The 12,026-nt window shown below is 35.8% G+C and overlaps 1 protein-coding gene across 1 annotated transcript in view; it reads left to right on the forward strand.

Moving 5' to 3' along the window:
- The first annotated feature begins 5,334 nt into the window (after nt 1–5,334).
- The window catches only part of LOC120635656, a 95,991-nt gene continuing 89,299 nt past the window's right edge, over nt 5,335–12,026 (forward strand). The window contains exons 1-3 of the mRNA XM_039906715.1: nt 5,335–5,500; nt 7,486–7,678; nt 10,035–10,154. Of these exons, the coding sequence (XP_039762649.1) occupies nt 5,421–5,500; nt 7,486–7,678; nt 10,035–10,154 (393 nt within the window). The 5' untranslated portion in view covers nt 5,335–5,420. The remainder of the gene's footprint in view (nt 5,501–7,485; nt 7,679–10,034; nt 10,155–12,026) is intronic.

A 12,026-nucleotide genomic window follows, 5' to 3' on the forward strand; every position in this document is an offset into this window, starting at 1 on the left:
TTTTTTTTTATTGACAAAGTGTCAAACACAGAGTAAAGAATTTGGTGAGAGCTTTTTCACAGATTGAAAAGTCAAAAACCGACATTTTTATGTCTGCGCTGAATCTTCAGTATCTTTGTTTTAACATGTTTCCAAGCTCACTGATTATACCATATTATGTCTATCTGTATTAGTCAAAACCAACCTAAATTAAATAGATATTAAAGCGTTTCTAACTTGCACTTACTCACTAATGAGAAAAAAATTAGACAATGCACAATTGTTATTGTCATAACAGCATGACATAAGCGAACTATAACTCTGATTGAAAGTATGATTTTGCAATTCTGATGATTTCTAGTATTCACATTATTAATAAATAACAGCGAAAATTACGAATAGATTTTCGTTACAGCTAACTTCCATAGTGAAAATTGTATTAACAATTAAGGCGGGAATATGATCAGGAAAAACATCTTTTTTTAGTGCTGTACAGGGTAGGTACTACATAGGTCCAATAAATGTTTATGTTGTTTTTCGCGTGAATGCATTATTGATTTTTTACTATTAATCGTATTTGAAACTACTTAATATACAAAACAGTATATCATTTATCCATTACGGAAGTATTGAACTAAATTTATGCAATATTTTTCCAAATATTTGGCAATATGTAAGGTATAGTCCCATTTTCACTAAAACCCAGTCTTCTGATTGAACTAGTTTATCTGTCGCTGTCTTACTATGCATCAATTTGTTCCGTTGGCAGGGATCTTTTTTTGAACTTTTGGCATTGACTATAGTAGCTATTTAAAGAGATCAATTTTTATTCTATATAAACATTGAGTTAATCTTAAAAATTATACAAAACATCACAACTTTATATAAAAGAATGCCATAAAACTGCGGCTTGTTTTGTTCAAGACAATAATTATAAAATTACTAACTGTACTTAATATAGTTAAAATGGAATACCTTCATAACATCCATTTTTCCCGATTACCATTTTTTTAATCATAGCACTTTAATTTGACCGCCCCATTTATTTGTGAACAAATATTATCAAGTTTTATGAAATGAGCTGAAATAGGTACTTGCTAGAATTCCGATATTTTAGTTAAGATAAACATTTATGGTTTTCTGCATCGAAAAATTCTCTCTCTCAGATTTGATTTGCAATACTGAGATTTGTTCACGAAATAATTTTGTTAGTATTTCATTTGCACACTTGTCGGCAGTCAATAGTAATAGAATGCATTTAAATATTGTAAAACAATTTGATGTAATGTTACAAACACATTATAACTCTAAATTTTATTTCATCTATCACTCAGAACCTATAAACTACCTGTTACAACGGGTAGAATAAGCCATTATGTTTTAAAAATAATTATTATTCCGAGACACGAGGTACCAAAAGTAGCGCGTTCTGGGTACAAATTTTTGTATGTTTTTCCGGAATTGGAATTTTATATTAAGTTTCACATCTATATTTATAATAAAACTGTAACTAGAAAATTTCTGTACATTTCATATATTTTGAAAATTTTGACCGGGGGATGCTTTATAATCGACACTGAATCCAAAACAGATTTTTATTTAATTTTTGTTTGTCTGTCTGTCTGTCTGTTTGTCTGTCTGTCCGGGCATCACGTGAAAACTACTGAACGGATTTAAATATAAAATCTTGTATAGTGGTAGCTGATATACAGGGTCAACTTATAGGATACTTTTTATCCCGATAAACAATAAGTTTCCTCCGGGAAATCTGATGAAATTTTTGATCAATTTTACTTCATAGTTCCGTTAAATTTCGACCAATTTTTATAATTCTTTTTTTATTTGAAAGTGTATACTATCAAGCATGTTCTGTCTAATTTTAACACGTACGGCCGCGAATAACATAGTTTGGAAATAAAACATGGACCTGTTTAGGTAGTAGCCTGGTAGGTAGCGCTGCAATTAGTTTCTAGGTTTTTTCTAGGTGCCGACGAAGTTGCGCGAGTCAGCTAGTACATTAATAAAATTATTTTTATTTGTCTAAATTTTCTAATCGATATTTAGCGATTTATAACTTTGTGTTGCACCAGTAGATTAATCAGCTATCTTTACAACACAGCTCACGTAAACATAATTTCGCACCTATGCGGCAAGTTATTCTGTGTGAGGACCTCCAAAACTTAATTACAACGGTGAAACGGCTAGTATTAGTTTTTTCGATTTAAGTATAGGCAAGCATATTTAATTCACAGCTATTATGTAAGCCTGCCAGGATTTTATCGGCATCAATGTATGCGAGACGACTCCAAAAAAATAGTCAGGATATTTAAATAACGAACTCACCGGCATGTTTGAACTTGCTGCCACGACCAAACCAGCACATGGCGGATTGACTGGTTTGTCTGCGTTGTCAACCAGTCTGCAGGAACATCACCCCTTCACCAGCTTTATGTCCAGCGAGTCGATGATGAAGTTTCCAGGACAACCTCGATTCAGGATGGGCGTAGATTTGAACAAATACTGTTATTTGTACGACTTTTAATTTAAGAAGTAGAAAAAAATTGTTCAGTTACGATTGATGCCATGTAATAAGAAGTCAAAACTACAGGATTCCACGTAATTGAAGGATTGCAGTCTCCTGAACCTAATATGAAAATTAAGCTTAATTTGCTATACACCGCGCAAAGAAAAGCAGGAGAAATCATCAAGCAGTATAATGTAATTTATAATTTTTTCAATCTTCGGCAATCTCTCTTGAACTCGCTAAAAATGCGTTAGGATATAAAGGAAAAAAAAAATACCTTAACCCACAAACAAATGGCCCAATGTCTCAAGACAGATTGCCGGAGTCACAGCAATAAAAGAAATGAGAAAAAAAAAAATTGGTTGCCTGTAAAGTCGGTATACGGGCGAAAGTTTTACGTGACAACGACTTTGAGTGGTAAAATAATTTTAATGTGAATATTCATTCGTATAGTAGGAAGAAGGATGAAATAATAGTAACAATTTAAAACATTTATTTATACAAAGAATTATATTTAAAACATTAATTTATACAAAGAATCTCGCACTGAATTTCATATTAACAAAATTTTATTTTTACCTTTACACATACATACGTATTTATATACAAATATACATACAATAACTTGCAATACATTTGCGTACAATGAAACAGCGTTTACTACAAAGGGACGCGTGCCTTTCACTTTTTATGTCTGTCTCTCTCGCTCTTAGGCGGGCTAACCATGCCCGAGTGGAAGGGACGCGTGCCTCTCACTCGCTCTCATTGTGAGCGCATAACGTGAGCGGAGCGTAACGCAGTTTCTTGAAGTGTCACCCGGCAAACCAATTTATAAGACGTTGTCACGTCAAAAGTAATAATAAGTTCGAGGCATGTTTGTAAATTGGAAACAGCCTATATCATATGCATTAATTTCAGAATGTCGAAACTATGAAGAATTTAATAAATGGATTGATAAAATACTGCGAAAAAATTATCTTCTCCCACAGCGTTATCAACTCTCAGAGCACTGGCGCACAAGTGGAAATAATATCATATTTGTGTAATAATAAACGGGGTCAATTTCTCTTCTTCCATGTTCCCGTGCTTTAACAGGTGGACACGTTAATTATATCCCCCCCGATACATTGAACTGAATACGTCCGCGTTACCCCTTCGAGTGTAAAGGCGCGATTGTATGTTGAGCGATTGTGTAAACAATGCGATATCAAAAATTACAGCAAATCGCTGTAGAATCGCTGTAATTTTTGAAGAGTTCCGTTGTCAATCCGAATCTTTTGATCAGACCATTTCGGAGCGAACCTCAAAAAAAAGGAAAGAATTTTGCAAATAAAATATAAATTCGATTCGGTTAACGATTCGGTGGTTACCGAATTTATAACCTTCGCCTTTTCGAAGGAAGTCTTTTAAAAATAATAAAGCTAACTTTTTTTTTTTTATTACAGTGTTTGTTATAGGTTTACACTTTGTTGTATCTACAATTACTTCTAACTACTCTCTACGCCGCAAAATCATTTTGTATAGCATTCTAGCTTCTCATGAAAGCGGCGAAAATGCTAGGTATTAAAAATACCAACATTCATACATTAGCCTTTGCGATGGAAGTCTTTTAAAAAAAGATAAAGCTAAGTTGTAGAAACTTTATTGGTATATGTGATATAAAAATACGGCGTTACTCTTATGTGTAAAAGTACCAACGGTTTTTTCCCTTGAAAAGCTAATAAATAAATAAATAAAATCTATCCGTTGCTTCGTTGCTCCGTCCGTGAGTTTGTCGAAATTGGTCTTAAATTAATATTTGTGTCCGATCAAGGGACTCATGGAAAGCTGTCAAACCAAGATCAGTTTTAATTGAAAGGCCATATTTTTTTCTGAATATTAAAAAAAAATATTATATTTTTGATGTACCGATTCTTATTAAAAACTTTCGAAATAAACTGATGCAATATGATTTTCACTTCGGTGATTCTATAGCGAAATACGATTATATTGTTAAGTTTTATAATCAGGACATAAACAAAAGTTTAAGGCTTGCACTAAAACTTAACAACAGTCATAACAAGCCCATAAATTTCGAGAAAATGTAGGTTTTGGACACAATGTCTTAGTAAATCCGTTGCAAATGACATTCGTGCGTATACAGCTGATAACAATGGAATTGAAGAATCCGGCAGAGACACGGCTAACTTTTTAATGACGATGAAAAATTTGTTCGGTTTTTTGAATCCATCAGCTAATCTGAAAAATGTTTATGAATATAAAAGAGCGTCGAAGGCATTTTTATTGATGACTGCCAATTAAATTCATCAAGTATTTTATTTGTTTATATTAAAAAAGTCAAAATTTACAATAACAAAACTAAATGGAAACGCGAATGTATTTAAAATGCTGGAGGCGGACAGCCCTATCGCGTGTTTACGTACCTACCGCGCGGCTTATATAGGCATATATTTCAAAGATACGGCCGAGTTTCAATACTGTACACATAACACCGTGGCTGTATGGTCAATGATCTTTGCCTGTCCTGCAGGGGAAAAATCAAAACACAACTCAACAAATATTCGACCAATATTTACCCAAATTCGTTTAAAAAATTAATGATTAATAATATTAAATTATTATTCATCATCAACTATATACCATTCACACGAAAATATGCTATAAATCATTGATTTATTATTAAAGCAGTAGTAAAATAGCAGTAGTAAATGTTTAATTATTGTTTCAACCATGACGTGATCGGAGTTTTAAAAATAAGTCAACGCGGAGCGGTCGCGGGTGCAAGGGGGATACGACTTCCGCCACTCGCGTCGCTCCCCTCGGACAAAGTACACGCCCATGCGGGCATTGAACGGCCGAGTGCCGATCGAACACAACGCCAGATAGAATTCATCGCGATATAGTTTAAAATACCAAAATGCCGAACTGCTCGGTTGCTTGTTGCAAAAAAAGGTCGCAGTCGTCGAGTTTGAAGAGGGGTGGAATCAGTTATCACACGTAAGTATATTTATCTATAGTAATATTACAAATACTTTGTTTTTGCTGGTTGTTCTGCCTTTCACATGCGAATAACGACCTCCCTTGCGCAACGGTGACCGGTGTGGTTTTAAGTGGGAGTCCCGGGTCCCGGGATCCCTGACTGAGGCAATTTGGGAATATATAATTTCTGATTCTCTTCTGATCTGGTCTACCTACAATGACGTGCTCAGTGATTTAGCGTTCCGGTACGATGCCGCGTAGAAACCGATTCGGGTTACGAGTTTAATGCCATACCTATAACAGGTTAGTCCGTTATCAACTAAGACTGCACTTCCACTTTTAGTGATAAGGCCGCCTTTGCACCCTAGCACTAAGTACTATTACTGTTTTCCTTGTGTTTTTTCCTATTGTGTTGCAATCAACTTTTTCTATTCTATTCCACTCACCAGCAAGTGTGATTGCTACCAAGGGCTACTTCGTAGTTCAATAAAAAAAAAATAGTAGGTATGCTATTCTTTCACGCAGCAACGAAGCAATATATTGACGTGAATAATTTTACCATCATCATCATATCAACTCATTACCGGCCCACTGCTGGGAACGGCAGGGTGATTACGTATCTCGCGACAGGCTTGCGACAGGCGTAAATCTTGCAATCGCCGCTGTCAAACGTTTTTCATACAATAAATAATCAAAAGTGACGTTTGACAGTAGGGATTGCAAGATTTACGCATGTCGCAAGCCTGTCGCGAGATACGTAATCACCCTGCGAGTCTCCAGTCACACATGGGAAGGGTTCAGGCCGTAGTCTACTACGCTGGCCCATTGCGGATTTGTGGACTAGGGATAGTATAGTGAGTGAAAAAAAAACATAGATCTTATATTCGGATTTGTTGAGCGACTGATCGGATTTGTCGTCTCAGAGCAATGCTCTTGCCCCTCTCCGAGGCGGGGGAGAGGCGGTGGGTACTCTTGCATGTTTGAGCACTTTTTTGCCTGCATAAAACATTAGAAGCTGGCATTCCATCTTTGGAGCAGCATGGTATATTCTCTTAGAGATATAAAATCATAAGATGGGAAATTATAACCCTAATGGGGTAAAATAGTTTTAATATGGTTTTTAAATAATAATAATAATAATAAATATATTACAACAATACACACATCGCCATCTAGCCCCAAAGTAAGCGTAGCTTGTGTTATGGGTACTAAGATAGCTGATGAATATTTTTATGGATAACATACATGAATACACCCAGACACTGAAAAACATTAATGTTCATCACAGAAACGTTTTCCGGTCGTGGGAATCTAACCCACGGCCTTGGACGCAGAAACGAGGGTGGCTGCCCACTGCGCTAACCGGCTTTCAAATGTTACTCTCCTTCCTTCAAACTAACTCTAGATATACAAATAATCAAGTTTCTGGTTTTCAATTGCTGTACTTTGCCTAAATGTCCTAAATAAATATATACAAATTTATGTATAAATTTATATATATTTATTTAGGATTTTTCTATAAGCGTTTATTTTATAAAAACTTTGAACTTATTTATAGACATCCAGTAATTTGTTGAAGTCAAAGTCAAAAATATCTTTATTCAAGTAGGTTACCTATAGGTGGCACTTATGATGTTTTGTTTTGTTATCACCATCTCAAAATGTCATTTAAAATTATTAGAAGAGCAACCTGATTAGAGCAATAATTCACACCCAAGCTTTTTTATCGATTACGTAGTCCTTTATACTATATTAGGACTTTTCTATAAGCTTACGTTTTATACAAACTTTGAACTTTTTAAGAGACATCTCCCAGATGTCAATGGGTAGTTTATTGTTATAAAATAAAGTAACTACGATTTCCCTTGAATAAATTTCTAATATTATGTAATTATGTTGTTTAGTAAACTACAAGTTTACTTTAAATACTGATATTTAAATTGTTACAGGCCGCTTTCTTTTTAAATTTTGCTAAATTTTTATGTTATTTGACCCTGTTCCAGGTTCCCCAAACACCAGCACCTGTGGGAGATCTGGAAGAAGTTCTGCAACAACAAGCTGACCTGGATACCCACGAGAAGCAGTGTGATCTGCTCTGAGCACTTCACCACCGCTGACTTCAGGGTCCGCAAAGAGAACAGAAGGCGTCTTCTCAAGACCTCCATACCGAGTATAACCCCAAACTGTATTTGCCCTGTGAGTTTTTTTGTTTATGTAAATTCAAAAATGTTTTATTCATGTAACTAGACCTTATAAATATATAAATAATCTAGCGGACCCCAGCGCCATCTGTCGGGCTGATTTGTGAATCTAAACCGTGATGCCACCCAAAATTTAATTCAAATCGGTCCAACCGTTTAGGAGGAGTTCAGTGACATACACACGCACACAAGATATCTTTATATATATATTTCTTGTGTGCGTGTGTATGTCACTGAAGTCCTGCTAAACGGCCGGACCGATTGGAATGAATTTTTCGGTATGCGTTTGGGTGGCACCCTGGATGGTTTAGATTCACAAATCAGCCCGACAGATGGCGCTGGGGTCCGCTAGCGTATGTATAAAGATTTACTACGACAATGCACACATCGCCGTCTAGCCCCAAAGTAAGCGTAGCTTGTGTTAGTGGCACTAAGATGACTGATGAATAATTTTAAGAATAGGATACATAAATACTTATAATATACCTATAAACAACCAGACACTGAAAAACATTCATGTTCATCACAGAAACGTTTTCCGGTCGTGGGAATCGAACCCACGGCCTTAGAAAATCGTCCCGTCAAAATTTATCCGTTATCAGTCACAAAGAATTACTATGAATAAATGAATACACTTTTATTGTACACCACATAAACATAACAAATTAAAAGTAAAAATTTAACAAAAGGTATACAATTTGGCAGCCTTATCGCTACATAGCGATCTCTTCCAGGCAACCAAAGGCGTTAAAAACAGCTCAAGAAGAGAGGTAGGTGGTGCATTTAACTGTACTGTGTTGCAAATAAACATGCATAAACCTATATATACAAATATAATATGTAAATATAACAAACTTACAATAAAATATATAGATAGTGATAATAATTAATATATACCTATATAATGACATTTATTTATTTAGAACAGTTTGAAATAAAATTATAAATATAACCTAAAATAAACTATTAAAAAACTAAATAAAATCTAAAACGTCCTCGAAACCACCGCAGCGAGGCACAGTTCCTAAGATGCTGGCAGCATTGCCCCTTTGGATGGCCAAACTAATACGTTGGCCAAAGTAACTGCCCGCTCTAGGATCACCGGTAGACTCGATAACCCTTTTCGATAATTCTTTGAAAAGGGCTCTTGCCTCCGGACCCCAAAGTCCCAAAGTCTCTACTCCAAAAGGCACAAAAATGAAGCTGCTATCCAGGTTTTCTATATAATTAATATCAATAATAAATAAATATATACAATATTGGCACAAAAATGAAGCTGCTATCCAGGTTTTCTATATAATTAATATCAATAATAAATAAATATATACAATATTGTCAAACTACTACTATGTTATTCACCTGCAGATTTCCTCACGATACTTCCTTTACCGTTTAAAGAAAGTGATATTTATTGCTCAAATTCAAATTCAAAAACGTTTTATTCATGTAGACCTTATCACAGGCACTTAAGAAGCATTCATACATATAACATGTTACCACTAATGTTAGTGATGACTGATGGCGATAACTACATTCGTTAGTTTAAAACTAAGAAGAGCTTACAACAAACTTAGCCAGGTTTTTTTTTTGTTATCACCATCTCACAGTCGTAAGTCGAATCAATATTTAGCTACGAAGTTAGAGCAATTAACACCCAGGCTTTTTTTTATCATACATGCAATCCTTAATATTAAGTATAATAGGATTTTTCTTTAAGTTTACGTCTAACATAAACTTTGAACTAATTGAGAGACGTCTCAAGGATTTCATCTGGTAATTTGTTATACAATTAAACATATACAACTTCTGTGTCCTGTGGACGCAGAATGTTTCTAACGGGAGACTACTCCAACGCGTCGCCAGATGCCGGGTTACCCAATCCAATCATTAAAAAGATAAAATTCAAATATCTGGGTCACGTCGTGAGACATGATAGCAACTAGTAGAAGGCAAACGACGTGTTTGAAGAAGGAAGAAGTCATGGTTGCGCAACATCTGTGAATGGACCAATATCGTTAGTGTGGAAACATTATTTCTGTTGGCGCAAAACCGCTGGAAGTTAGCTGAGCTGACGGCCAACCTCCAATAGTGGAGGGGCACAAAAAGACGGAGAGAGAGAGCGAGATATACAATTACCCTTAATTACCTGGTCGCTATTTCATCACCTTGGACCTTGGAAATTAATAAACACACACACACACACATATTGTAATTATCTTTGGTAAATCTTTATAACTTTAAATTACACGTAAAGGATCAACTCATTTTTAGTTATAGGATGACCCCAATTTCGATATATTATGTCGCTGTACGAAACGAAATAAATATTTATTATATTTCTTTTTTTTCAGTCTCACCCTCTGCCTCAAACCGATCAGGCCTACTACTCCATAAAAGCAGACTCCTCTGGCACCTTCTACAAGTCGAAGTCACAAAAGCGAGCGAAGACGCGAAAAGTCACCAAAAAGCGGGTAAGTAGGCTTTATTGTATAACCACCGCATCAACATTTTAACAAAAGGCGCAAAAGTAATACATAAGAGCAATATTTAAACTGTAATAATACTGGCAGTTGCAAACCGTATAATTTGAAATTAAACATAATGACACTGCCATATGTACATTTATGAGACTATCATATTTGTTAAAGTAAACTTTGATTTATTTGAAAACTGTAGCAGTAAAAGACGTATGCATAAACGGTACCCATACAGCAATATATATACAGCTTTTTTCTCAAAAAGCTTTTTCTGCAACAGTCCACTTTTATATTATCACTCACCGAAACACATAATTGATACGTGCGAATTATCTTCATTTGAGCGGAAATTGAAGGAGTTCTTAGTGAATAAAAGTTACTATGCAAATGACCATAGATAAAGTGTGACATTGACGTAACATGTTTTTTACTATTATAACTACATGATTTGCATGTTGTTAAGCGGCTATTTGGCTAAGAGTAAACCATTATATTTAAGATCTGTATACTAACTCAAAAACGCAAAGAAAGAAAGAAAGAAAGAAATAAATGAATGAATGAACGAATGAATAAACAAAGGAATGAATGAATGAATTAGTCAATGAATGTTTGAATGAATGATTGAATGGCTGAATGAATGAATGAATAACATCTAAACCTCAGCATTCCTAGCATTAGAATGGGCAGGAGACATCTTTCTCCCCGGGAAATGGACAAAATGTTATCTACTCCCACAGCTTTATCAACTCGGAGCATTGGCTTACAAGTGGAAATAACATCCAAATAATAAACCTACGTGTAATAATAGACGGTGAAGCGGTGGGACCACCAATCCGCACTGGGCCAGCGTGGTGAACTAAAGCCTTAACCCCATCCCATTGAGACAAAAATTATATCCCCTGATTATATACCCTGAGAAGGGATATATCTAATGTCCACCTGCTAAATCACGGGAACAGGGAATAAGAGAAGTTTATCTCCGTTATTATCTTTATATATATAATTCTTCTGTGCGTGTGTATGTCACTGAACTCCTCCTAAACGGCTTGACCGATTTGAATGAATTATTTTTGTATGCGATTGGGTGGCATCCTGGATGGTTTAGATTCACAAATCTGCCCGAAAGATGGCGCTGCAGTCGGTATCTAGGTTATTTACCTATGCTGCAACTAAACGGCAGATTTATTCAGGTACGAGTCTGATTTGATAAACTCTTTCAGTGTTGGATAGCTGATCTATCGAGGAAGGCTATATAGTATATACCATCACGCTAAGACTAAAAGGAGCATAGGACCAATGAAGAATGTTTCAAAATCGGCCACTACGCCACGTGTGCGCGTAAACGGTTAAAGTTTCGATAAAATTACGCATAAAAAAGTTTCTCCCTTTATAAGTTCTAAAAAAGCCTGGTACAGGCGACAGCATGTCTATCTTTTAAGGTAAACTTTTGCGCGGACGACGTCGCGAGGGACCTCTAGTTATATATATATTTCTTGAGTGCGTGTGAATGTCACTGAACTCCTCCTACACGGCTGAAACGATTTGAATGAATTTTTCGGTATGCGTTTGGGTGGCACCCTGGACGGTTTAAATTCAAAAATCAGCCCGACAGATGGCGCTGGGGTCAGCTAGTTACATATATATTCATTGGATATTATTTCCACTGGTTCGACAGTGCGACTCGACTGAGAGTTGATAAAGCTGTAGGAGAAGATTTTTATCCTTTCCCCGGGGAGATAATTGTCTCTTGCCCTGTAGTGGGGTGGTAATGGGTTGATATGGCGTGGTGGAAAAGCTTTATTGCTTCCACCGATCCTTGGGCAGGTCAGAGGTTATGTGAGACTCCCCCCTCTATAGGGGTATACC

Source organism: Pararge aegeria, chromosome 27 (assembly GCF_905163445.1).
Source record: "Pararge aegeria chromosome 27, ilParAegt1.1, whole genome shotgun sequence".
Lineage (NCBI taxonomy): Eukaryota > Metazoa > Arthropoda > Insecta > Lepidoptera > Nymphalidae > Pararge > Pararge aegeria.